The sequence below is a fragment of the Panthera leo genome, chromosome A3 (genome assembly GCF_018350215.1).
Source record: "Panthera leo isolate Ple1 chromosome A3, P.leo_Ple1_pat1.1, whole genome shotgun sequence".
NCBI classification, from domain to species: Eukaryota; Metazoa; Chordata; class Mammalia; order Carnivora; family Felidae; genus Panthera; species Panthera leo.
The window spans coordinates 54,475,092-54,499,194 of NC_056681.1; the positions used below are offsets into that span (position 1 = coordinate 54,475,092).

At 45.7% G+C, this 24,103-nt stretch overlaps 1 protein-coding gene across 3 annotated transcripts in view; it reads right to left on the reverse strand.

The window, feature by feature from the left end:
• Nucleotides 1-942: 942 nt before the first annotated feature.
• Nucleotides 943-24,103, reverse strand: part of NCK2 (NCK adaptor protein 2) — a 153,594-nt gene continuing 130,433 nt past the window's right edge. For all 3 annotated transcript variants that reach the window (XM_042931858.1, XM_042931857.1, XM_042931859.1), the window contains 2 exons: nucleotides 22,639-23,360; nucleotides 943-2,091 (listed from right to left, as the gene is read on the reverse strand). In XM_042931858.1, coding sequence (XP_042787792.1) covers nucleotides 1,897-2,091; nucleotides 22,639-23,360 — 917 coding nt within the window. In that variant the 3' untranslated portion in view covers nucleotides 943-1,896. The remainder of the gene's footprint in view (nucleotides 2,092-22,638; nucleotides 23,361-24,103) is intronic.

Genomic DNA, 24,103 nt, shown 5'->3' on the forward strand with positions numbered 1-24,103 from the left:
GTTGTACCCCTGAAGCCTGATCTCTGGGTGTGCAACCCTGCCCTACCACGTACCAGCCATGTGACCTTGTGCACGTACCTCATGCCTCACTTTCTCCATCTCTGTAAGGGGGATGAGAACAGGGCCATCTCATGGGATTGTAATGAGGAATAATAAGTGAGGACGCATAGATGGAGCGTTGAACACGCACTCGTAATTAGCTCGCGAAGGCACAAATCCTGTTTTCCAGTGCCTGGCACATCGCGACCGTTCGAGATTCATTTACTGATTGAGCAAATGAAAGTAAGACCCGGGTGAAGAGAGAAAAGCTGCAGCTGAGAAGCGGGGCTGACGAACATTTAGGAAAACATTGTGTGACAGATAATTTCCAAAGAGTAAAGTTAAGACCAGGCTTGAGATTCTGCTTTCTCTTGGAGAGTTTCACTAATTCAAATTTATTATTTCAACATACAAAGATGTGGTGGTAGAAAAAGAAAACACACAGATAATAAATTTATTAGACTCCTCTCTAAAAATGTTTCCCTGTAGGCACTGAGTGTTCAGTAAATGCTAGAGCGACTACTTCCCTGTATTGAGTCTGAGTTTTCCCAAAGATCAATACACACATAGTCTTCTCATAATACGTTTTTTATTACAATATCCAAAAAACTGAGTATGCAAGTTTAGGAGGTCTCGAGACCCCTTCTTCAGTTGTAGGAATGTGCCATCTCAAGACTGTATATTTCAACTATAAAGAAGTTCAAATGTAAAGAAAAAAATGCAATTTCTTCATAAACATTCTGTGTGTCTTTTAACTACCAATCACATATTCTCTTGTAAACCCTGAAAAATTCCCTGTAAAGCAAATAGTTCTTACACACACACACACACACATACACATATATATACACACACACACATGTGTGTGTGTGTGTATATATATGTGTATGTGTGTGTGTGTGTGTGTGTATATATATATATATATATATATATATATGGTGTGTGTGTGTGTGCGTGCGTGTAAGTGTATGGTAGCTCCCCTTCCCCAAAGATCAGCTGTTTTCCTTAATCATCTGTATTAGTGTCAACAAATGGCTACAGATACATATTACTTTGAGAATTAAATACATAATTGTGAAATTTAAACAAGCCGAAGGGCAAGAGGAAAAAGCACTATGCGGATGGCACATCTGGGGGGAAATGACCACAACCTCTGTCTTTCGGAGTCACCGGTCCGGTCCGGCTTCTGCGGACGGACTTTCAAGGAAATTTCTTTTATTGCAAGCATAGCCCCGAAGGCACTGGAGTTTCCTCGCGACTGTCTCATCTGGTGGTTCTGGTGCTGCTACCCGCAAGCGCGTCCACTCTCCCTGGACAGTCTGGGAGCCATGCAGGGGCGAGGGGCACGGAGCCAGGGCTGCCAGGACCGGGGACCTCGCAGGTGCCGCCTGGCCGGAGAGGGAGCCCAGGGCCCGAGGACCCCGCGTTCGGAGCGTACTGTAGTTCACATAATTAACGGCAGCTTTGGTGCATTCAAACCGTGCCCGATGTCTTTTTAATGAGGGGTTCTGTCAGCGTGAACAACCCGAAGGCTGTTTTCAGTTGCACAGGAATAAAGTGAAGGAACGTTCCTCCTCGCCTCCCGACCCCTGAACCTGGCCGGGAGGAGGGCGGCTGGAGAGTGGGTGGCAGGGCGCGGCGCGGCAGAGGAGAGGCGAGTGGCAAACAAACCGACCTGCACGCGAAGATGAACGAGGCAAAGGAAGCCAAGAGACGATGATGAACCACCGGACGGAGCGGAGCCCGCTGCGGGAGGGCCCGTGAGTGCGGCTTCTTCTGGGGGCCGGTCCGCTCGGCTCTGGGGAGGTGAGTGCGGCCCCGAGGGCCCAGAGGTGGCTGGGGCTGTGGCAGGGGCCGTCACTGCAGCGCTCTCACGAGGTAGAGCTTCTCCCCGTGCTCGCTGGTGAAGATGGGTGCCTTTTTGTAGTGTTCCACCAACTCGTCCATGGTGTGAAACCGCCGCTGCCCGATGCAGTAGACATTGTCCACAAGCTGCACCTTGAAATGTTTGTTCTTCCCTGATGCTTTCAGAGACACGGAGAAGTCACTGGGCTGGGGAGGAAACAGAACACGAGTCAGGGTGGGCCACGCGCAGGAGACGGGGGATCGCCACCACCCGCGAGCACAGGAGCCCGGTCTCCTGCGGTGTCTTCTGCGACACCTGACGTTGAGGATGACCCGGAGGCCATCCAGGGTTCACGTGTCCGGACCCCGAGCAAAACTGCATTTTGCTTAGTACAGCTTCAGTGCCAAATAGATTTTAGTGTGAAAACCGGAGACTCCAGGGCCTGTAGGATACCGGTGTTAACCGGATGCTGAAGAGACTTGCATCTTTTCAAATCTCCCAACCTATTTGGGATAAACTGGGAATCTGTAAAAAGTGGATTTGCATATAGGCAGCAGCTAGAGATTTCCTTTCTGCTGACTATCAGAAATTAAGCCATCAAAAATTTTCAAATTCTAAGCTATTTAAAAATAAATACTTTAAGAGCAGTTGAAAACTCTGGCTTGCATTTTAAACATGGTTGGTAATATCCTGGGGGTGGGGGGTGGGGGAGGGGTGGCTGTACTATGGTTTAAGCACAAATTTTCCTGAGAAATGTTTAAATTTGTGATTATGTCAGTGCCTTGCTTACCTTTGAATACATTTTTAGAAAGATACCATTATTTTTATTAAAATTGGTCCTGCCTCTTCTGAGGCACTAAATAGCTGGTGAGGCTGAGGAGGGGAGTGGAAGGAGGCTGACCTCCCACAACGGCCTCAGAATAAAACCCTACTACCCACCACAGCCCATCGGGGCTGTGTCTCCTGGCCCCTGCCTACAGATCAAAATGAAGGAGATGAAAGTATGTCCCACCCCTAGTGCCATTTTCACATCTGTTCACGTTGTTCTTTGAGCCATCCTGTCCCCCCACCTTGGACAACTATTCCTGTAAGGCTCAGCTATAAGGTTTTCCACCTGGGGAAGCCTCCCCATTCTCAATCAAGAGAAGTTCTTCCTCCTCATCTGGCCACATAGCATAAAGCAATAGCTTCCAGTGGCAGAAGCAGAGTGCATTCTAGTAACTTCTCTGTAATAAATAATTTACACGCATGTCTTATTCCTTCATTATGCATTAGGCCAGGTAGACCATGTCTTCTCCACCGCCATATTTTGCCATATTTCGCCATACAGATGGTGAGTGCCTACTACAGTTCTTTTTTTCTTTTTTTAAAGTTCATTTATTTATTTTGAGACAGAGAGACCATAAGCAGGTAAGTGGCAGAGAGGAGAGGAAGAATCCCAAGCAGCCTACACACCACCAGAGCAGAGCCCCAATGTGGGGCTCGAACCCATGAATTGCCAAGATCACAACCTGAGCCAGGATCAAGACACTTAACTGAGTGAGCCACCCAGGCGCCCCAAGGCTACTACAGTTGGTGACTGAATTCCTAAAGCAGGATTCAGTGTTCCCCAATACCCAGCACCTTCTTGCTGCTGAGGACCCACCCAGCTTTGTGTCCTTCCCATGGGGACAAAATGTACAAGCATCTCAGCCATTGTCTCTTACACAGAGTTTACAAACATTTGATACAAAGTGTGCCAATCTTGCAAGACAAGTGGAAATCCCATGAAGTCAATGACAGCTCAGGGAAATGGATGTCTGGGGACATTCAACTCTGTAAAAGCACCTCGGGGCTCACCCACCAGTCACAGCTGCTATCATAAAAGAATCAAGAGACAACTGTATTCATAGTTTGTATTTATGTATCCCTCAGTCTCAAACAGACCAAGCAGAAACAAACCTTTGAGGGAAAAGCCCCATCTTATCTCCACACTTCATCCCAGGGCTTGATGTCCCAGAGGAACATCAAGTGGTAACAGGGTGAACCTTCAGGAAGACACAGGAAGAGTTCTCTCCAATTCAGCCTCAGGCTACATGTGATTTTCAGAATCATGGCCACTAAAGGGTCGGGGGTGGGGAGGAGGACACAGAACTTGAAGAGCATTTCCCACACCAGACCTCTTAGAAACAAATCATCACGAACCCTGATGTCACAGATGATCCGGTCAACCCACCCTATCAACGTAATATTCTAAACAGCAAACAGCACAAGACAGCGTTGGTTCTAAGCAATCACTTGACTGCATAATTCTCAAATCATGACTGTTTTCGCAGGACCGAACTAGATAGATGCAGCCTAGCGTCAGCGTCCTCAGAATCATCGCCCAAGCTGGTGGCTGTGTACTGTTCTAAAAAAAGAACGGAGTGAAGCAGGTGCGGCCTGACGGGTACTCCACGCGTGAGCGAGGCCTGCGGTGTTGGCGTCATTGTGGCTGTCACAAGTTATTAGTCCTAGCGGATCAGGACACCACAACCGCGTGCAACAGTACATACAAGTTATGAACCACTCAACCCTCTCCTGAGGGCTTCACGTTTTCCTTAAAGCAAGGTTTAGTTTCAAGCTTCTAGTAAATTTCATTGAAATATATGTACTCTGGGACAGGAGTCTGTGTCTTTCGGAGAAGACAGAAGGCCACCTCACCTTTACAGTTTAGCACAAGCGGGGCCCTACGCTGGTTTTATAGATACTTCTCAATTCACAGAGCAGCATCGTCGTGGAGGCGGTACATGAGTCAGGGTCAGTACATGACAGACCCAATTTTCATTAAGCCAAATGACCAGATGACTTTCTGACCAGGGAGATTTGCTTCTAATTTAAGCTCCTTAATGTAACATCATGGCGCGTCACGTGTATGCGTGCATTAACGCCAGTAAAACTGATGCAGCAGAGAAGCTAATTGTTAATTTCATGGGCTCTTGAGCAGAAACTAAGCTTAAAGTTAAGGACACAGAACGAACCAAGTTTATGTCAAGCAGGAATGCTGAACATTTGGGGCATTCTCAATGCATCCTGAGTAGAATTTCCAATCTACGAACTAAAACGCAGTTACATGTTCTCACAACCAGCACTAAATGAAGCCTGAAGAGGAGCTAGACCAGTGGCTCTCAAGGTGTGCTCCCGAGACCAGTAACGGTGGCAGTGTCACCTGGGAATCAGCCAGAAAAAGCAAATTCTCAGGCCTCGCCCCAGACCTGCTGCCTCAGAGACTCCAGGGTGGGGCTTAGCCATCTGTGTTTCATTGAGCCATCCAGGGGATGCTGAGACAGTTTGAGAACAGAAATGAGATCTGGGCCAACTACCAGCAGCGCTCTCAGATGTTCAGAGCCATGAGAAAAAGGTATGAACATGACTGATGGGCTAAGTAGCCCCTCGAAGGAGGGAGCTCCATGGCCAACCTCACCTCCAGGCTGTGGATGCCTTCCTGATTCTAAGGACTCCGGCCTCGGAGCGTCTGGGTGGCTCAGTTGGCTGAGCATCTGACTTCGGCTCAGGTCACTATCTCACCGTTTGTGAGTTCGAGTACCACAGCAGGCTCTGTGCTGACAGCTCAGAGCCTGGAGCCTGCTTTGGATTCTGTGTCTCCCTCTCTCTGCCCCTCCCCTGCTCATGCTCTTTCTCAAAAATAAATAAACATTAAAAAAAAAAATTAAGGGGTCCGCCCCTGCTGCAGACTTTGCTGTGCAAAACTGCCTCGATGAAACACTGGGACACAGGTGGGGAGAGTGCTCTAACATCTCTTTTCCTCAGTTTGGGCCAATTCCCTGGGCCCGACAGAGATGGAGAGGCTCCAGAGTCAAAACAACTCTGCCTCCAGAGAAAGCTCATGAGGCAGGGGAGGACCCCTGGGAAGGCAGTGCCGCCATTCTTGTCCACATTTCCATGGTCCTTCCAGGCTGGTTTTCTGGAACGACTCAGCGGACTTGGGTGAAATAAACCATGCCACGCTCCCCTCGACCAGTAGTGCTGTGCTCTGGACCCTCACTTAAAGCTTGTCAAAGAACCTTAACAGGGTTTTGTGTGAATACCTACACTGAGAAAAGAGGACCCAAACAGACTCCAGCCCCGCATTCTCTCTCCACACACGCTTTTGTTTTGGGGTGTTACTGATCGGAAGGCACAGGCCCCCATGAGGTAGTAAACAAGCTTTCCATGACGGGGCCCAAGAGAGGAAGCCTGTTGAGTGTCCCTCCTCGGGAGGCCAATGTGTCGCAGCGATTGTGAGGTGGGAAGTGTGCCAGACTTGGGAAGTCTTCATGGTTGGTGGGGGTAGAAGCCAGCACTACCGTTTTTGCATCATGGAGAAGTTGAGTGCAGGCATTCTTAAGAACCCTGCACTTCCACTGCAGGAAGGTGTTCTAGACAAGTGCTCTAGAGAAGCGTGCACATGTGTACTAGGCTACAGGTTTAGGAACGTCCGAGCAGCATTACTCATAATGACGTTGAAGTACAAACACTCTTCATCTCCACCAACAGGAAAATGGACACATAGATGAGGTATATACTTCATCAAACAATGAAATCGATCTAATAGGGAAAAATCTGTTATAAGATGGCCAATAGGACTGACGGAGAAATTTCCAGTCCCCCACCGAAGACCCCCCTTCCGGGTTCTTCTTCCTGCCCTGCTTGCTTCACGTGCCAAATTACTACTAATGCAGAATGCAGAAGTAACAGGCTACAAATTGTTCCCTCTGCTTACGCTCGGGGCTCAGACCTCTGGAGAGTGATCTCTGAGCCCACAGGTGTAACATAAACCTCCTGCCTTCCGAGATCTCCGAGTGCCACTTGGTTCTTCCGCCAGGTGATCCAGACCAGGTCCCATAACGTATCAACGTGGACTAAATAAATCTCATACAGTACGGACCAAGAGAAGAAAATGAGAAAACAATAGCTGCAGTATGATACCATCCACAGGATTCAAAAGCAGGCAAAGCTAAAATGGACTGGTTAGGGATATACACGTAGGTTTAACCAATGATGAAAATGATTATCATAAAATCAAAGGTAGCAGTTATCTCTAGTGGGAGGCGTGGTGCAATCAGGAAGCTACTATGGGGGTGGGCAGGAGCTTCTGGAGTGCCAGCAGTGTCCTATTTCCTGACCTTGACCTGGGTTAAACACATACTTCTTAAACGACATTTTCTGGGTGCTATGTGTCATAATGAAAAATGTTTTGAAGACGATAAATCTGAAGCTAGACCTGGCCCGGCTATCCACTAGTCATGTGGCACTGGCATTTACTGCTTCAAATATTGCTTCCCCCTCTTGCCTACCTCTCCTCCTCACCATCCACTCTTTTGGGACACCGGTTACGTGTACGATAAACCTTTCAGTTGGTCCTATAAATCTCAGTTCAGCCTTCTATAACAGAATACCATAAGCTGGGTGGTTTAAAGACAGAAATGGACTTCTCTTAGTTTTAGAGACAAGGAAGTCAAGATCAGATTTGGCAGATTTGGTGTCTGGTAAGGGCCTGCTTCCTGCTTCATAGATAACCATTTTCTCATGGTGTCCTCAAACGGCGGAAGGGCCAAGAGAGTTCTCTAGGGTCTCTTTTCTCATGGCACTAATCCCATTCATGAGGGCTCCTCCCACCCTATATCATCACATTGGGTACTGGGCTTCAGCATGTGAATTTTGCAAGAGATAAAGGGAGACACACACACACATTCGGTCCATAGCAAAATCTCTTGTGCTTTTCTCTTTTTGTGTGTGTTTTAGAAACCTAAAATTTCTATTCCTTTGAGCTGTCATCCCATTTACTAATCCCTTCTTTGGCTGTGTTTAATCTACTGTAAACCCACCAAGTTGTTAATTTCAATTACTGTATTTTTTGGTCTTATAATTCTCACTTTGCTCTTTTTGTTTATTACTTCTAATTCTCTACTCAAATTCATCTTGCAGAATTTCCTGAAACTACGAATCCATTCACCTTAAAAACCACACTTACACATTCAAAATCTGGGTTTCTGTAGGTCTGTTTCTATTCTCTTTTTCTCCCCTCTTTGTTTTTGGTAATTCAGCCTTATCTTTTGGTACTTTAATTTGAATGCTGCATATTGATATGAGGTTTGTAAGGCTGATACTGTCTTCCAGAGATTTACTTGCTTTTGCTTCTCTACTCAGTGAAGGTAGCACAGAACACCTTAATACAATGAGGAACAGAATTAATGACAGTGTGATTTATTTCAGGTTTGCTTTGGGCTTCTAGTATGTAGACTTTGGAGAGTCCATACTAAAGGCCTGGCTTTTTGTTTTTTTTTCTGGGGCCATGCCTCCTTGGTGGCCCTGACCTCTAATTTTTGCCCCCAGCACCATAGGCTCCTGAAAGGCTACTTCTTGGTTGCTTTTTGCTTGTTTCAAGGTTTTGTCCAGCTTTTCTAGTTGTTTTCACCAGAAGTGTTAGTCTGTAAGAAATCAGTCCACTATGACACAGGTAGAAACTGGTCATGTGACATTGGGCAAGTCGTGATTTGTTCAGACTCCAGGTTTCTAGTACAGTCACACTAACTGAGAAGGAGGACAGTTGGTTGTATTATAGGCTGTGGAACCAGGCTGCCTGGGTTCATATTCTGGCTCCTTTACTGACTAGCAACACAACCTTGGGCAAATTTCCCAATGGTTTGCTGCTTCAGTTTTCTCAACCGCAAAACAGATAGAATTCCTGAAACTGGGAAGAGACTGGAACAGTTTAATAAACTACAGTCATGTCAGGAGTACAACATCTTTGGGGAAATATTAAGCGAACACCACCATTTAGGGGCTCTTCTTTAAGTTTGTTTTATGAAACTTTATAAACACAGCAATCAGCATCTTGCCAACTTTTAAAAGATTTCTTTTGATTAGAATCTCTAGAGAATACTTAACTTTCCAAACAAACTAGAAGAGGTCTATCTTCTATTGCAGAAGCATCACATTAAAAAAAAATTAAAAAAAATTTTTTCCAATGTTTATTTTTGACAGAGAGAGAGAGAGAGAGAGAGAGCGCGAGCACACACATGAGCAGGGGAGGGGCAGAGAGTGAGGGAGACACAGAATCCAAAGCAGGCTCCAGGCTCCGAGCTGTCAGCACAGAGCCCGACGCGGGACTCGATCTCACGAACCTCGCAATCGTGACCTGAGCCGAAGTCAGATGCTTAACCAACTGAGCCACCCAAGCGCGCCCCCCCCCACAAAAAAAAAAATTTTAATATTTATTTTTGAGAGAGAGATAGAGCGTGAGCTCTGAGGGGGAGGGGGAGGGAGAGAGGGAGACACAGAATCCAAAGCAGGCTCCAGGCTCTGAGCTGTCAGCACAGAGCCCAACGTGGGGGTTGAGCTCACAAACCGTGAGATCATGACCTGAGCTGAAGTCAACACTTAACTGGCTGAGCCACCCAGGCAACCCAGAAGAATCACATTTTACTTCACTCGTGATCACGTGGTCATCCTTGTTCACATCTGTCTCTCTTACTACGCTCCAAGCACCTTGAACCAAAAGGCTCATTTCTAGTTTATTTTTTACGGATGCTAGAGAAAAAACCAGATCCGATACGTAAGCACTCGATAGGTAGCCGCTGAACTATCTGCCACCAAGCATCTTTGAGGTCTCCTGATTTCCAGCAGAGGAAAAATAAACATTACCAACGTGACAGCTACTTGTTTGCTCCTTCTTTGAACAACAAATGGTAAAGCTGTGTCTCTTGAATTTTGTCATTTTTGTACTGTCGCCTTTCTTATAGTCTTGTTTTCTACCTGGAGTACCATATTACTTGTCTATTGCTGTGTAACAAATCACCCCCAAATTCAATGGCTTAAATACGGTGAACATTTATACTTGCAATTTCTGTGGTTCAGGAATTTGGAAGTGCCTTAAAACTTGAGCTGGAACCACTCAACTCCTATTGGGCTACAGTCAAGACATCATCTAAAGACTTAACTAGGGATTCAGGAGCTGCTTCTAAGAACCAGGTTTGCTTGCATGTACCAGTCAGGAGCCCTTGAGTCTCTTCACAACCTGACAGCTGACTCCCTCAAGATCAAGAGATCTGAGAAAGAGCAAAGCCACAATGCCTTTTACAACCCAGTCTTGGAAATCACCTAACATCACTTCTACCACATTCTGCTCATTAGAAGTGAGTCATTAAGTGCAGTTCCTCCTGAAGGGGAGGCAATCAAGAATTTGTGGACATCTTTTTTTTTTTTTTTAATTTTTTTTTTTTAAACGTTTATTTATTTTTGGGACAGAGAGAGACAGAGCATGAACGGGGGAGGGGCAGAGAGAGAGGGAGACACAGAACCGGAAACAGGCTCCAGGCTCTGAGCCATCAGCCCAGAGCCTGACGCGGGGCTCGAACTCACGGACCGCGAGATCGTGACCTGAGCTGAAGTCGGACGCTTAACCAACTGAGCCACCCAGGCGCCCCAGTGGACATCTTTTTAAGCCATCACAGATACCATGTTTGTTAAACTTTCTTTGGCTGCACTAAAATCTAACTAGATACAGTCTTATACTTTCTTTTCAATTCTGAAACATCTGCCCTCAATTCCCAACGTCCTCCCTACCCCCTTTCAATTCCCATCTTTGAGATTCCTCCCATTATCCACATTTTCTTCCCTGTCCTTCTCCAAACACTATACTTACTTGGTTCCATTTCTCTTGGCTGAACGCCATGCTAACTTTTCAAATATTATAACATCAGACCATGTCTTCTTGTTCTCTCCTTCTGACTGTTCCTTGAAGGAATGATTTTTCTATTCTCAAAGCTTTTGAACCAGAGATTCTGAAGAATTATCATTTGGGATAAGCAATTCATTTTACCCCCCACTTTTTTTTTTCAGGAAGTCATCTTCCAAGTGGAATATAAGGACAATTAATAGACTGGTAGAAAATCAACCTCTCTCTGGGCTTTTATTAATATGTCATCATTGTTTTTGTTTAGGTTTTAGGCCCCCTATTTGAATATAATCCCTCTAAGGACGAGAACTTGATTTAACTCCACATGTCCACACTGGGATCAGAGTAGATGTTCAATAACTGTACTGACTTTGGGGCCCCTGGATGGCTCAGTCGGTTGGGCGTCCAACTTTGGCTCAGGTCATGTTCTCCCAGTTCGTGGTTTGAGCCTCGTGTCAGGCTCTGTGCTGACAGCTGAGCTCAGAGCCTGGAGCCCACTTGGGATTCTGTGTCTCCTTTGCTCTCTGCCCCTCCCCTGCTCACACTCTGTCTCACTCTCTCTCTCAAGAATAAACATTAAAAAAATAAATAAATGTACTGACTTACAAATTTCCAATTCTGACCATCTCTTTCATTATTCATTTCTTTAGGTAATTCTCACATCTCACCTCTTTGCAATTTCTGCTCACAAGCGATCACTTTTAGAAAAGAAAACTAAAGAACACACCCTCTTTGATACTGTTTCTACAGGTTCATCAGCTTGATATCCACTGTTTGAAATATTTGCTGAAAAGCACTTTGCATTTTTATAAAACAGATGCCCTGGTCAAATAATACTCTCCTTTCCTCAGGATTTAACCCTTATTTTCTCATTGATGTAAATAAATAAATAAATAAATAAATAAATAAATAAATAAAGTCAAGAACAATCTGTAATATCCTTTATTTCTACCTCCATCCCTGATAGCTTAAGTACTAATATGATTTTCTTCTAAGCATGTGGGTGGGAAGAAATAATGGGAGGGTAGGTAGGACCTTGCTCCCAAGCACTCCTGATTCTTAAACTTCTACTTTTTTTTCCACTTTGGGGAGTTGAAATTGTCCTTTGTGTGGTTCGCCAAGTCTCCCAGGTAGACTCTGGACTGATTTCCGGTCATGCTGGCTTTTGATTATCAACGATTTATATGTATATTTAATACTCTCTCCACTTCCAAATAGAGGTCACCTTGTTGGTTTCTTGTCAATAGCTACATCATTCTTTCCTTTTGTTTGGCAAATGGATATTTCCCTTTTCTTACTTCTTTAAGGAAGGTACTCCTTGCCCAGAAAAGTAGTTCCTTTACCACAAAAATCTGAGAACCTATGGATTAGAGGCAAAATTGTATTCACTGATCAATACTCTCTGTTCTTATCTCAAAAAAGCTTCCTTTCAGGTTTATCATTCTGTTAAATCACCTGGCCTGGTTGTCCAATATAGCCTTTTTTTAATCAAAATTGACTCACTGTCTATACTTAGGCCACTAGCTGTCAATTGATACTACTCTCTTTGTTTCTGCATCAGATTATGTCGTCACTGGCATTTTCTGTTCTTCTTTAAATGTGTCTCTGAAATATTTACTCCACAGGCCTAAAGCCAATCCACCTGTGACAAGATCAAACATTATCGTTCTCATTACCTCCTGAAATAAACATTTCTACATAAATCATCAACCACAGAACCCAATCTTTAAATGACAGTGTTTACTCTCCATTGTTTTAAAAGAAATTTTAATGTTAATTTATTTTTGAGAGAGAGAGACAGAGCATGAGTAGGGGAGGGGCAGAGAGAGAGGGAGACACAGAATCCGAAGCAGGCTCCAGGCTCTGAGCTATCATCAGCACGAGCCTGATGCAGGGCTTGAACTCACGAACCGCGAAATCATGACCTGAGCCGAAGTCTGATGCTTAACCGACTGAGCTACCCAGGTGCCCCATTTTCAAGTTAGTACCCGTATGTGTGTGTCTATCCCTCGCTGCCTCCCAAAACGTAGTTCCTAAAATTAAATGTAAATACCTCAGAGGTTAGACTTTTAGAATACTGTCCTGCTCACTCTTTGTCTTTCTGCCATGTCATGCCCAGTGTAAATGATCAATAATAAATGGCATTCAAAAATTCAGTTCCGAATTTTGCCATAGAACACACTGCTGCTCAAAAGGGCTGGAACCAATTTCCTAGGCCATAATTCAGTGGTTCCCAAACTTGAGCATCAGAATCACTGGGAGAGCTCATTCACACGGAGGGTGCGGGGCTCCATCCCAGATACTCAGATTCAGCAGGTCTGCGGGAGGCCTGATATTCTGCATTTCTAGCAAGTTCTCTGGTGACACTGATGCAGCGAGCGACCACACTTTGAGAATTACTGCTATGAGGCTGAGGAAAATTTTACATGTGCCTTTTCCTGTTTGTCTGTGGAACTACTCAGGCTTGATTCTGTAGGATTTCCAGTGACTATAATCTGGTGGGAACTTTCAAAAAGGTGAAGAGAGTTAAGGAAGAAAGGAGTGAGCAGGCCAGTTTGCACACAATTCCACTCACGGACCTAACTGATAAAAATCAAGCAATTCCTAAGAACCGCTTTCTGTGTTAGAAGCTCTATGGGGGTGGCTCTATTTTGTTACTCAACCCCACATTGGCCATGCCACCAGAGGCCACGGTAAGGAGCTGTTTAGCGAGAGTGCCACAAGAAACATCCCCACACAAGCAACCAGTGCAGCTGAGATTAACAGGTTACGTGCTGATACAAATCAAAACCACAGTGAGCTGTCACTCACTTCACACCCATTAGGGTGGTTATGGTGAAAAACAAAACCTCCAAAAAACAGAAAGTAACGACTGTTGGTGTGGATGTGGAGAAACTCTGTGCACCGCTGGTGGGAATGTCTAGGTGCAGCCGCTGTGGAAGACAGATAGCAGCTCTTCCAAAAATTAACCACTGAATTGCCATTTGATCGAGCCATCCCTCTACTGGGTGTACACATCTACAAAAATGGAAGGCAGTGACTCGAAAAGATATTTGCACGCTCGTGTTCACAGCAGCATCATTAAAAATAGCCAAAAGGTGGAAGCTACCCATTACCCATCTACAGATGAATTGATAAACAATATGGGGTAGATGCATAAAATGGAATATCATTCAGCTTCAAAAAAGGAAGGAAATCCTGTCACAGGCGACAACATGGATGAACCCCTGAGAACATTATGCTATGTGAAATAGGCCAGACACAAAAGGGCAGACAGACACTGTCTGATTCCATCCACATGAGGTACCTAGAGTAGTCGGATTCATGGAGACAGAAGGTAGACAGAAAGGAGAAAGTCACCAGGGGCTAGGGAAAGGGGGAAGTGGAAAGTCAGTATTTAATGGGTCCACAGTTCCAATCAGGGAGGTTGAAAAAGTTTGAATGGTGATGGTTGCGTAATAATGGGAACGTACGTAATGCCACTGCACTTAAAAATGGTTGAAACAGGGGCGCCTGGGTGGCTCAGTCGGTTGAGCGTCCGACTTCGGCTCAGGTCATGATCTCACAGCTTGTGGGTTTGAGCCCCGCGTCGGGCTCTGTGCTGACTGCTCAGAGCCTGGAGCCTGTTTCAGATTCTGTGTCTCCCTCTCTCTCTGACCCTCCCCCGTTCATGCTCTGTCTCTCTCTGTCTCAAAAATAAACGTTAAAAAAAAAAAAAAAAATGGTTGAAACGGTGAATTTTCTGTAATGTACATTTCGTCACATAAAAAACATTTCTTAAATAAAGTTTATATGCTAGTCTAAAAAGGTTTGTGAAGTTTTGGTGGGGACAGCAGGAACGTGATAGAGGAATCCGAGGCATCAGGATGGGTGAGGACATGGGGGGTGGGGGGGTCGGGCGGGGAGGTCACAAGGGCCCAGAGCATCGCCTCCTAGTGAGGGCACAGCAGTGGTACAAAAGAACTCCACATTTTCTTCAGATCATCTGCAACACCTGGTGATCCTCGTTAAAGGTTTTTCCTGGTGGGGGGAGGCGGGTAGGGACACATGGCAGTTGGAGACGTGGCTCAGACACAGCTCCCGAACCAAAAATGTTTGCTCTCCTTTGGCCTGGGGTCAGGCAACAATGATCCCTAAACTCGACTTTTTTCTATGAATCACTTTTTTCTCGACCTCCCCAAAATGCTACAAGGATCCTGATTGGCTCTGGCTGGGACACCCAATGGGCACTCTTAGAATATCTGAATACTGGCAGTATTAGTGAGACACCCAAGAAACCGACTGTGCCAGGCAAGCACTTTCCATGCACGCAGCTTAAGACCAAAATGTATACACCTCTCGTGAAATTCCTTCCGTAAGTTGCAAAAGATCAGCTTTCAAAGGGCACGTGGTAAAGACCCCTGGCAGGCAGTACATGGGGCCCTCTGTTTAAGGGGAGAAGAGTTGTGAGCCTGCTGTCCAGGCACCTACCTACATATGAGAAAATCACATTTATGTTTACCAAGTGTCGACCAAAGCCAGATTTAAACATTTCTCCATCTGTCTCGGTTCCTCAGCATCTCTCACTCCACAATCTTGAAAAGTGGAGTGTGCGATCTTCCTTCGCCAGCCGAGAAACCACATCCACAGCAGGAAACAGCCCCATGGACCAGCCAGCGTGCACCTGCCGGGGCCTGCAGCCTCACCGGCCCCTCAGTATGCGTCTGCGCACGTGTGTTAAAAACAAAACAAAAATGCCCAGTTCAAAAAAAAAAAAAAAAAAAAAAATCCTAACGACTTCTGTGCTTCTCTTTCATTGCTAATTTCGTGGAGTGATTGTGACATTACTGAGAGGTGAGCCTAACTTCTTGTAGAAACCAAGTGGCAATCTCAGTCTAAAAGACAACTTTATTTAGCTATTTCTGTAGCCACAGCTAAAAAGAAATCGTTTAACAACAACAACAGAAAAAAAACACAAAAAAACCAAAAAACAACCGACCCAGAGGCTTACACTGGTATAGCATGTATTTTCCACATAAGCCTTTCTGATATATTAAATGCTAAAAACTTCCTTGACCCAGTTTTCAAAATTTTCCATTACAGCGTTAAATATTTTAAAACACTGGGGAAAAACATTTCTTACAGGTTCTGGTGATTTTCTATGAGAGCAATATAAATATTTAGATAAATGGTAGTTCATGATCTAAGAGATTTTTATGAAAATATTTCTGAACACCTTCATGGATAAATTATTTACTTTGACATATTTTTTGTGTTACTTTGAAAGGCTTGTTCTTCAGTTGCCAGTGGTTACTGGATGACCATTTCCCTCCCTACTATGTTTGCAGGCCTGAAGAAATGGTGTCTGGACCCCTCTCGTGGCAGCAAAAAGTAAGCCAGAGGCCACGGTTCTGATTCAAGCTCAACAGTGCATTTAGCACAACCCCAGGAGAACACAGGCACAGAGACACAACTCAGGAATCCTTAGCACTCTGTACTGGTTGGCTGCTGATTCCCATATTGAATTTATTATGCACATTCTGGATAATTAATTCATCAGTTAATGCAAAGAATATTTCTTGGGAGTCCCACCAAAGTAGTAGGATTCAATGGCCAACAACATGACACAACATGCATTCTCTGTGCTGACTTGGCCTTTGAAGGGGGCAACATTGTCATGTCCGGGGGCAAGGACACCCTAGCATTAAGACTGCCCTGTGTCCCAGGGAACATGTGGGAGCATGTGGCCCAGGCCTGCAGGTCAGGAGAGGCTTCCCAAGAGCAAAGGTGGCCAGAATGAGACTTGAAAGACGTGTGGACATTACATTGATGGGGGTGCAGGGGAAGGGAGCTGTGTTCTAGAGTTTTCTAGATCTGTATGAAGGTCTGGAGGAAGAGACAGCCCAGTCCAAGAACCCAGGAACTCAGGTGTAAGGAGGAAAAGAGTGATGACACATTAGGACACAGAGAGGAAGGTACAGACAAGAGAGAAGCCACTCAGCAATTATCAGCAACACAAAGAGAAAAGTGGCCACCTGCAGCTTCCCAATGACCTGAGGGGGCCTGCTCAGCTGACCTGCACCTGCTTCATTTACATGTCACAAGTCAGGTGAGTCTGGGCCACAGACTACTCTCTGTTCTGCTTTTGACATTTATATCCCTCCAAAAACAAATCAATGGATTGAGTAACGTTTACTTTCTTTTGTAACACAGCAGAAATGAAACTCCATTTAAAGCCCTTCATCATAAATAATGGCTTTGGGGCTGAAATTCTAAGATTCTCAGGTGCCTTCTATATTACTGAAAGGCTAGTAATTTTGTCCGTTGGTTACATGCAATTTTATCAGCACTCTGCGATGACACGGGAGCTCCCCGGCAGAGTGCTCACTTAACTCGACCAGCTCCCCCCCCCCCCCCCCCCGCCCTTCCAGGGAGAGAGAATGGGACGCCACGCCTTTAACTAAGGCCAAGGGCACAGCAGAGAAGCCTTGTCTGGTTCTGCAAAAAATTACAAGTGACACCTTGAGCAGATTTGTGATTGATTACCTTTTAAGAAATAGCTTCAAATAAGACTCTTGTCTTTTTTCACATATGCCAGTTAATAGCGTGGATTTGTTTGTTTTAAGGTAAATATTGAAGTGCTATCCAGGACTGCCAAGGCTCTGAGCCATCTAAGAGTCGGATGAATGAAACAGGTGAGGAGCAGCGAACTCTGAGAGAAGTGCCCATACCAAATGATGGTTCAGGTCCTTCCGGGTTGAAGAATCAGATATAGTTAAAGTGAGAAATATTCTAAAAATCTAGGCTTAAAGTGTCCATTAGGTACGGGGCAAAAAGCCTGACAATCAAAAAGCAGCTTGTAAGTTTTGCAATTGGAAAGATGTAGGTATGCATGGATCACAGTAAAACCTATACTCTTTCTTAACATCAACCCATTTATGAGAAACCATCTAGGAATCAGGGCGCCAGACCGTGGATTTAGAAAGCTCATGAGCAAGTAAGTCACTGCTGGAAGGAACTGACTCCATAGCTCCCCATCCCCCGAACTGCTACGAAAGCGCCTTCACTCTACTCTGAGGACTGAACTCTTTCCCATTCTCCGTCAGGAACACAGAGCAAATGCAGCCACTTTGTCACCAAGTTCCCAACAGCGAAAAAAAAAATAAATAAACAGAAAAGCACTTGAGGAGGTGAATTCCACTCAACAGGAGTCAACAGTTCTACCTAAAAGAATCTTTCCGACAAGAATGAAAATGTTCATCTTTAAGCATGTTTATAATTCTTGGAAATGTACTATTAAGCAGAAATGGAGTTTAAGCAATTGCTGTAAATACGTATAAAACCATTAAAGTTGCCTACCAGTTTTCAAAGTGTGGTCTCTGGACCAGCAGCATCAACATCACCAAGGAATGTGCTAATAATGCAAATTCTCGGGCTCCAGACCTCCCATGTCGGGAACTTTATGGGTGGGACCCAGCAGTCTGTTTTACCAGGCCCTCAAGGAGATGCTAGCACACGGTACAGTTTGAATATCACCGATCTAGAGAGACAAAGTGATGATATCATCCCCAAACAGAGTTCTGGTAAAAAAAAAAAAAAAAAAAAAAAAAAAAAAAAAAATTACGGTGTTTTTTTGTTTGTTTGCTTTTGGTGGGAGACAGAGAGCAAGCACAAACAAGGGGCAGAAAGAGAGTGAAAGAAAGAGAGGATCTTAAGCAGGCTCCATGCTTAGCAGAGTCCAATGCAGGGATGTATCTCATGAACCAGGAGATCTGGAACTGAGCAGAAATCAAGAGTCAGATGCTCAACTGACTGAGCCACCCAGGCATCCCACTCTTAATGGATTTTTAAAAAACAGCAAGGACTGAAACACATGACTATCCATGTGGACAATATGTACGTTCAGTTATCTTCAGCAAGGTAGCTTTTCTCTATCAGAAGCAAATGTACTGTATGACCAAAAATCAGTCCCCAAATCCTACTGTGGAACATAATACATGTGAGGAAGAAAGGTGATCTCTCTGGGATTTTTAAAGTCTTACAGAGGAAAACGGCTCTGTAAACTACAGGCTGACACCATCCAGCTAGGCACCTTGGGTGACGGCATCCTCGCTATAAGCTGTCTCCTTCTGAATGAGAGCAAACGGAAAACTAACCTATTGACAACTAACAGTTCATCCAGAAGCCTAACCGCTGGTTATTCTTAACTGTAAGTACCACTTTCCAACTGCATCCACAGAAGAAGGATGGAAAAATACAGAAGGATGTATGATGAGCAGGTAGGAACTTTGAATTTTCTAGAGTTAATGAGCTAGGGATTAGCAGGTGCAGGAAGGATAATGGAATATAGAGACTAAGAAACGAGGCTGTTTCACCTTGAGCTGCTGGGGATAAATGACAGTTACAGATGAGAAAGGAAAGTGGGGAGGAAGGGAGAAAAGATGGTAGAGAACACAAAGAATGAGTATTAAGATTCAGGACAGGAAAGAGAGCCCGAACAGGATAATTTGGTTTGTTCATTCCTTCCTCGATAAAACATGGCTGACAGAAAACACCCAGGACTTCACGGACCCTGGATATCACAGGATGTGGCCATGTTTGTGTTTGTTTTTCCAAAATATGTACTTCTCCTTCCCCAAAAGCACACGTGTCCTAGGGCTCACACTTGGGTATATTTTGTATTTTTCAAAATAGAGAAACATTGAATATTTTTAAATGCAAGATACCGTCAAGCAAGAGCCTAGCTTATTTATATTGGAATCACTCAGGAGATCTTAAAACATGATACATACCTTGAAGATGCACTCTAAAAAATGCTATTGTGCTTATTTAGAAGTCAGATGTCCTGTGGTAACCTCAGTCAGAGGAAAGTCCCCAGCCCAAAAACTGCCAGAGAGAAAAGGAAATGAAAAGAAGATGTCTCCAAGTCCAGCAGGTATGCCCAACGCATCAGAAACCTTTCTGACTCTGGCATGATACGATGTGATGTCAGGTTATGGCTGCTAGATTAAGGGCTCACACTGGTCTGGTGGTTGCTTTCAAAGCCAGGCTGTCGTCTTAGAAATGCCAAAATTAATATGAAAAAAAGACACAAAGAAGGAGAGGAAAGGACGTGAGAAACCCTGGCAAGAGGCAGAGGTAGTCAACGGACAGCAGAAGATTAATAAGGAATGGATCTGTCCATCTGTCCATCCAGAAAGTTCCTCAACAGCCTCTGGTGACCTGGATATGAGTGAGAAAAGCAGACCTAGGTCTGCTGTTAGGAGAAATGCAGCAACGTCCCTTGGAGCCCCTTGCAGCCTCCCTTTGGCACAAAGCAGGCATCCCAACATCAGAAAATGCCACGTGTCATGGCACAAGCCACTGGGACAGGCGTCCCTGGACACCGTCAGGTCACATGGCACTCTCGAGCTGGAGCCAGTGCTAGTGAGGGTGCAGGGCTGACGCAGGTCCCTTTCCCTCTCCATCCCCCTGACGTCATGCCATTACTATGTCATAGTTCGGTTTTCTAAGTTAAGACAGAATGCAGAAAACCTAAAAAGGCTCCCATAAAAATGGTTAAAATACAACGTAAACAATGTTTCCATTATTTAGAAAGTCAGCATATTCTCTAATAATCTGAGACAAACAAGACACTGGAGCTTATTCAAGTGCTGAGATGGAACCCAAATAACATAAATACAGGCACACCTCAGAGATACTGCAGGTTCGGGTTCGGTTCCAGACCGCCTCAGTAAAGTGAGTATCACAATAAAGCAAATCGAATGAATTCTCTGGCTTTCAGGTGCATAGAAATGTTATGTTCACACTACACTCTAGTCCATTAAGCGTGCAGTAGCATTACGTTAAAAAAACTAACGTGCATGCCTTAATTAAAAAATACTTTATTGCTAAAAATTGCTAACCATCACCTGAGCTTTTGAGGAATCATAATCACTGAGTGCAGATTACCATAACAGATCCACAAAGTGAGCAAATGCTGGTAGAAAATGGTGCCAATTAAACTTGCCTGTCACAGGGTTGCCATAAACCTTCAATTTATGAAAAACAAATTTATCTGTGAAACATGACAAAGAGAAGCACAAGGAAATGAGGTATGCCTGTATCTCTCCCTCCCTACTGAAAAGGAGTTGGTCTCTGAGTTCAGATAGTGACACCACCTGAGTGTGTTTTTCTTACAGAAAAGTAGTGGGTCCATCCCAAGGCCAGCAACCTGGAGGGCACTCTTCTCATCTACCCTGGCCCCAAGCCCTAGGACAGGAAGAACAATGAAGAGGGCTAACATCTCCACATTGGGGGTTGCTCTGGCCCCTCTGTGTTCTAGGAAGTATCTTCAAACTCAAAACTTTTTTTTTATTTTTTTATTTTTTTTAAGTAATCTCTACGCCCAACGCAGGGCTCGAATTCACAACCCCAAGATCAAGGGTCATGTGCTCCGCTGACTGAGCCAGCCAGGTGCCCCTTAAACTCAAAATTTCTAAATCAAGATTATATTTTCTGACTCTGGATTATACTCATCCTTTAAGTACTCTGGACCAATCACCTTATTCCATAATTGGTTTTCCAGTGCTTCCTCTAAGTTTTGCTCAAAAGAGTTAAAAGTGTGGCATACTTAGCTCTCCTAAGCCTCAAGCATGATCTAAAAGGAAGCTATGCACAGAGTTTACATCTTGTGAGAACAATTCAATCTGATGTCTTGCCAGAAATGATAAACTCAGGTGGGTGGATAAGAAAATCTCAGAGTTCAGTTTTCAGATGTAGTTAATATCCAGGCCCGGTGTGCCTGCCGCAGCACATCAAAGGCGACTGCCAACTTTGCGACCTGCTGACCCCATAAGGGGTCTGGTTTCTACCACCATGGTGTTCCTCCTGCCTCGAAAAACAGATCACAGCTGTCTGTCTCTCAAAAGAGGAAAAACACTTCTGTGGCCTTGATTTCCTCCAAGATCACTCTACAAGAGTCTTGAGTATGCACTTACTCATTGTGCTACCAACCTTCCCAGAGGACACAAAATTACACACAGATGACATACTTACTAGTCTTATAGTTTGCATTTAAAAAATTAAACTGAAACCTGCCAGGACCGATACAATGTAACCACAATGGATTCTACCTACAGAAGAAGTCTTGTTTTGGGGGCGTCTTATCATACCTTATCAAGGCATATCTTCAAATAGATCTACAACACCGGTTGAGTATTTCCACAATGTACACATGAAAAGGTTATCCTACGTGACACTGGCCCAGTTCTTCCAGACAGGCTCAGCCACATACCTGAAACACAAACCCCAAATCTGTCTGCTGCTGGAAAGGGATCTGCTACAAGTCAAGTGGCCCCATACCTCTGATTCAGTGCACAAACACAAACTCCTCTCTCTCAAGCACTGTCTTTTGCTTTTCAATTCTGTTCACAAGTGCTTTAAAAGCTTTTCAGAGATGAACTCCATGGTGCCGCCTGCAGCAGAGATGACCGTAGGACTGTATGGTTTAAAAAGAAAAACCAACCAACCAACAAAGGCTGTGTCAGAAATCAGGGGCCCCTCCTGCTGAGAACCGACATGCCCAGGACCCAGAAAGAAAACCAAGTCAACCACCAGGGCCTGGGAGGAGGGCAGGATGTCATTAACACAATGGGAAACCTGGAAAGAAAATGATGTCTGAGTCTGCAGAACAGAAAAGGGGTGATCTCAGTAGAGCCACCTTCGTGAGCTGAAAACCATTTTACTTACCATCCCATCCGTGAAACTGCACCTGCAGGAGAATGACGGCAACAGCCCCCAGCTGAGTTACTTACACCCTCAACAGATTTAAGTCAATTACAGAGCAGCAACCGTACGCAGGTGTACAGGCACAGCGCATTCGGCTAGCTTGACCGGAGCCTCAAATATTTGGGGCTCTATGTTAACAAGAGCCCCAAACATTCTTTCGCTATTTTCAGCGAGCTCACGCAGTGTGGAAAGGGAATCGAGCAGACCAGCCGCGTTACGCAATATACATACGCAGCCGCGCAGGCGCGCAGTTTTGTCCCGGCGCCTCCCTGCACGGGGCAGACCTCGGCCACCCCGGGGCACTTACCGAAGACTCGCTGTCCCTAATGAGGAAGTCACCCTCGACGCCCCGCTCGTTGAGGGCACACTCGGCCTGGTGCCGCGTCACGTTCCCGTAGTACCACTCTCGGCCCGCGAAGCGCCCGCTGCACGCAGGGCCCGCGTAGCTTATCTGCGGCGCGTGCGAGGGGTGCAGGGCGGGCCCGTCGCTTAGGACCACCACGTAGTTTTTGGGGACCAGGCCGACCTGCCCCCGGGCGTTTTTGCACTTCCACCACTCGGGGTCGTTCTCGGGCTTCTCGATCACCTCCATGGTCTCCCCCTTCTCGAAGTTGAGCTCCTCCTCGGTGACGGAGCTGAAGGGGTACAGCGTCTGCACCACGTGCAGGACCCGGGCGCCCTGGCCATTGCTCATGGAGGCACCCTTCCGCAGGCTCAGGAAACTGGGGGACTCTGCGGCCGCTTCGTCCACCTCCTCCAGGACGTAGTTGGAGGGAAACCAGCCTATCTGCCCGTTGTAGCTGCCACGCCACCAACCGTCGCTGCACTTCTCCATGACAGTGACGCGCGACCCCTTTACCAGGGACAGCTCGTCCTCCCTCTCGGCCACGTAGGCGAACTTGACGAAGGCGGGGATGTTGAGGTCGTAGATGCGGTCGGCGCCGCCCCCGTTGGCTGGGTACTCGGCGTCTGTGCTGGGGGTCGGGGATGCGTCTCGCGCGCTGGTCTTCCTCTTGGTCTTGCCGAGGCCTGTGGAGACACAGCAAGGGCTCAGTGGGCACGGAGCACGGTGCCAGCCAGCACGCTCAGGGCATCACTGGTGCTCGGACACGCCTTCCCCGTCCCTACAACACATGGGGACAAAGCCACTGCAAGCACACCCTACAGCCACCACTGGAAAAGGTGCAGGACAGTGGCCTTGGGCAGTTGGCCTTGGGCGCCTTTGTAAAAACTGGGAATTCCTACACCTGCTCTCTCATTCACTTCTAAGAGTACTAGCGGCGCAAAAGAGATCAAAACAGCAGAAAGCTAGTTTCCTTCCGAAAGGTGATATTTTTAGATAATTCCTATGCTCCTCAGAGAGAAAAATAAGGCATAGACAAGATGTCTTTGGCCTTGTAGTGGACGGGAAGTTGGACTAATGAACTAGGCAAGAAGCAGAGCTACCTGCCTGGCTCCCACCTGGCTCCCCCTGTGGCCAGCCTACGGCCTCTTCCACTCACGGGACACTCAGGACCTGCCCTCCCCCCACCCCCTCAACCAGCCACAGAACTGCCTGGCAGCACCCTGATGGCAGAAACCAATGCCCTCCTTTTGTTCTTCTCTTCCTGCAATTCTGTCCTTTCCAAACGAGAGACTCATTTCCCACATGTTGTGATGAGCCAATTAGAAACCCATCAGTTGACCTGTTAAGTGTAAGGCAGAATTTTTCAGGTTGATTCAAAACCCACTAGTGGATCAAAACAATCATTTAATGGGTTGTGACCAGCTTG